Source organism: Condylura cristata, unplaced genomic scaffold (assembly GCF_000260355.1).
Source record: "Condylura cristata isolate star-nosed mole 26May11 unplaced genomic scaffold, ConCri1.0 scaffold00029, whole genome shotgun sequence".
In the NCBI taxonomy this organism is placed as follows: Eukaryota; Metazoa; Chordata; class Mammalia; order Eulipotyphla; family Talpidae; genus Condylura; species Condylura cristata.
The window spans coordinates 19,011,819-19,014,937 of record NW_004567130.1 but is presented as its reverse complement, the minus strand read 5'-3'; the positions used below and the strand labels follow the sequence as shown (position 1 = coordinate 19,014,937).

The 3,119-nt window shown below is 59.6% G+C and overlaps 1 protein-coding gene across 1 annotated transcript in view; it reads right to left on the bottom strand.

The window, feature by feature from the left end:
* ACTN2 (actinin, alpha 2) overlaps window positions 1-3,119 on the bottom strand; it is a 28,667-nt gene that overhangs the window by 7,812 nt on the left and 17,736 nt on the right. Inside the window, exons 12-14 of the mRNA XM_012730854.1 lie at window positions 2,940-3,048; window positions 1,383-1,523; window positions 634-843 (exon numbers count right to left, since the gene is read on the bottom strand). Of these exons, the coding sequence (XP_012586308.1) occupies window positions 634-843; window positions 1,383-1,523; window positions 2,940-3,048 (460 nt within the window). The remainder of the gene's footprint in view (window positions 1-633; window positions 844-1,382; window positions 1,524-2,939; window positions 3,049-3,119) is intronic.

The window sequence follows — 3,119 nt, the reverse complement described above, 5'->3', positions numbered from 1 at the left end:
GTCACTGCTCCTTCATATGCCCGGTGCAGAGCAAAGTGCAGAAACGTGGGCTTCCCCGGGGTTGTGGGTCGAACTGTCAGCACAGCGTTGCAGGAGCCTCACAACACTTCCTTTAGTGGCATAAGCTTTTCCATGCCTGCAGGCATTTATGCATGTATGTAAAACTGAAGCATAACGCTCTCTCCGTGAGACCAGAAAAGGCTCACGGGACCCCGATTTGACTCCAAGTAAATTAGCGGCAGTTTCTGGAAACTGAAGATGCAGCAGATTAGCAGGCCGCTTTGCAGCCCCCGGGTGTGGTCTTCCGAGGCATTTTCTGCATCTGAGATGCTCCGTGGGGCATGTCCACCCACAGTGCAAGTACTGTACAGAGGCTTCGGCCACCAGTTTGCAGCTGAGGCTCCACAAACAGCCCCGCAGGACGGCGGTGCCCTGGTGCCCTGACTCTGCCCATACTACAGGAGACTCCGTCAGCTACACCGTCTCCAGTTTCCTTCCCCACCAGCTCCGGAAGCAGCTGACCGTCGTCACCTAAGTGTTCACTCTAACCCAACTGGGGGCTCTTCCCGGCCGTGCCGAGAAGCCGCTAGGTCCCTCTGCACCTTGGGGCTCGCTCCCCTGCCCTCGTGTTCAGGGACGCCCATCCCAGCCCCGCCCCACCTTGTCCCACTTGTTCCGGAGCTCGTCCATGGTGACGGTGCTGTAGGGGTTGCTGGAGCTGATCCTGATGTTGTAGCTCTGAATCACTTTCTCCACCTCGTTCTGGATGGCCATGATGGACTGCCGCTCCCCGTCCGCCTCTGGCAGCGTGGCCTTGAACTGCTCGTGGGCGGTGATCAGACTCTAGTGCACACAGAGAGGCCCCGAGCGGACGTGAGTGCGGGGTGACAGGCGTCACAGCTCCTTCCCGGCACGCACGCTGTGGGGCTCTCGAGGAAAACATTCTTGGTAGTTTAGAAAAACTGTTTGGTACAGACACCTTCAGCTCCTTGCCCATCCCACAATCTGAAGATCCTCAGTGAAGGACTGTTTGGGAGCTGAATCCACCCACACTGCAGCTAAGGCTTCAGGGCCTCCCGGGGGGTGCGGCGGGGTAGGGCGCAGCACTGAGGAGCCCCCACAGCACGAGCTCCAGCCCCAGCCAGGGAGCGACCCCAGGGCGCCCCAGACCCCTCCTGTCTCCCCACTGCCCCCTCCGCAGTGGACTTCGTCCATCTGCCTGTTCTGCTCCCCGCTCTCTCTCTGGGGCATCCTTTCACCCCCTGCACCTCTGCCCTGTACCCCAGTTCTGTGTACATAAACAAATAAATCTAAAAGAAAAAACGACCAGGTTGTCAAACGCCAGCGGAGTCTAACACAGCAGAGGGCGCGGCGGCCATCACCTGGATCTCCTCGATGCTGTGGACGATGAACATGTCCTGCAGGTCCTCCATGGCACCCTCCATCCAGTTGTTGAAGGGGGCAGCTCTCTTGGCGAACTCCAAATGGAGCTGATCAATGGTTTCCAGCAATTTCTCCGTCCTCTGAAGGTGAGATAAAGAAAAGCAGGCGTCATCACAGATTTAAATTAACCTCTCAAAGTAACTGGCACCTTCCAGAGTAAGAAACTGGTCTCTGGCTGGCTGATGTCGGCGCTCTCATGCACCACATGCGTCGGTAAGAGACTGTCCGGTGACCAGGCTGAGCCGTGCAGGCCTCTGAAGTGCAGCCTGACTCAAGGAAACTCTGAGACACTCGGGTAGCTTTCTTTCCAGATACTCACTGTGCTGCACGAAATGCTACTTTTTGGAAATCTGAGACTGCGGGGTAGATGCAGGGTAGGGTGTGACTTGCTTTCAGCTAAGACGTGCTGTGTAAGCTGGAGGGCGGGTCCCCTGCAGCTCCCGTGAGCAAGCCAGGAAACTCGGCCTGGTGCCCATCTCACCACCCACCGTGTGCACAGAAGACGCACCCCTCCCCCAGGGACCCAACGTCCCCGTCCCCAGGTCCTCGTCCAGGGCTCAGCTTAGTGGGCCCCTCTGGCCCTAGGGACGTGGCAAGACCTGGCTGCCGGCACCAGGAATGACTCTACCCTGTTTCACGTGGCAGAGGTGATGGGGAGCAGCGAGGGCACCCCATCTGCTGTCAGTCTTGTAAATCTAGAATCTTTTTTCCCCTTCTGGGCCGAAAATACACTCACGGTCTCTAGCACAGCCTGGCAGCCCTCCCCTGCTGCAATGGTCTTTCTCTGGGTGGGAAACGGCCGTGGGCGCTCGTGTATTTAACTGCTTTCATCCGAGTCAGGGGGCTGGGAAGGAGCCCCTTGCCTGGCGAGTCTTCCCCCGTGGAAGGAGCCTGGGGCGTCTCACCCCGGACAAGGCCAGCCTGCCCGACCCTGTTTCACAGGTCACCCGGCCCCTGGCACGTCTGGTTGTATCCTGAGTCCTGACTCCTGACTCAGCCGCCCAGCTCAGTGGGTTCTTCTAGCAGGACTTCTAGAACTTCACCGTGAGCTCGTGCTCGGTGAGGTAAGTCAGGAGGGGAAACTATCGAGTGGTTCCACTTCTCGGAGGAGCAGAAGAGAACCGAAGAAGACATGGGGAGAGCAGGGACTGCTACTGCAAATCGCCGCGAGAGAAAACACCACGATGAGGCAGAGACGGGCACGGGCTGGAGGGAGGAACGTGGGCTGTGCTGACGACAGCGGGCCGGGGTGCAGGCTGCTTTAGAGTGAGCGGTGATGTGAGCACATATAAATCGATGAAAAGAAGAAAGTCTGTGCCATTACGGTGTGACGGGAGGGGCCTCAGACGATGACCGCGAGACCCGGAGGCCGCTAACCGGGGGGCGGCGTGGACAAGGGGGCAGCGCCAAGCTCCCACGCTCGCATCTCCCGTCCCGCCTGTGCACCGCCTGCACCAGCCGCTGGCGTCACGCGGGGAACCCGCGGGGGCCAGTACCTCCAGGGCCTCTCTCCTCTTCTGGGTCAGCGTGCCCAGCCGGTCCCACTGGTCGCAGATCTTCTGGCACCGGTCGTTGACGTTCGCGGCGTCGTGGTAGTCCAGCTCACTGCCGAGAGGAAACAGCTCACTGTCCGGCTGCTGGCGGGAAGCTGGCCACAGCCACAAAGCCAGCCGTGC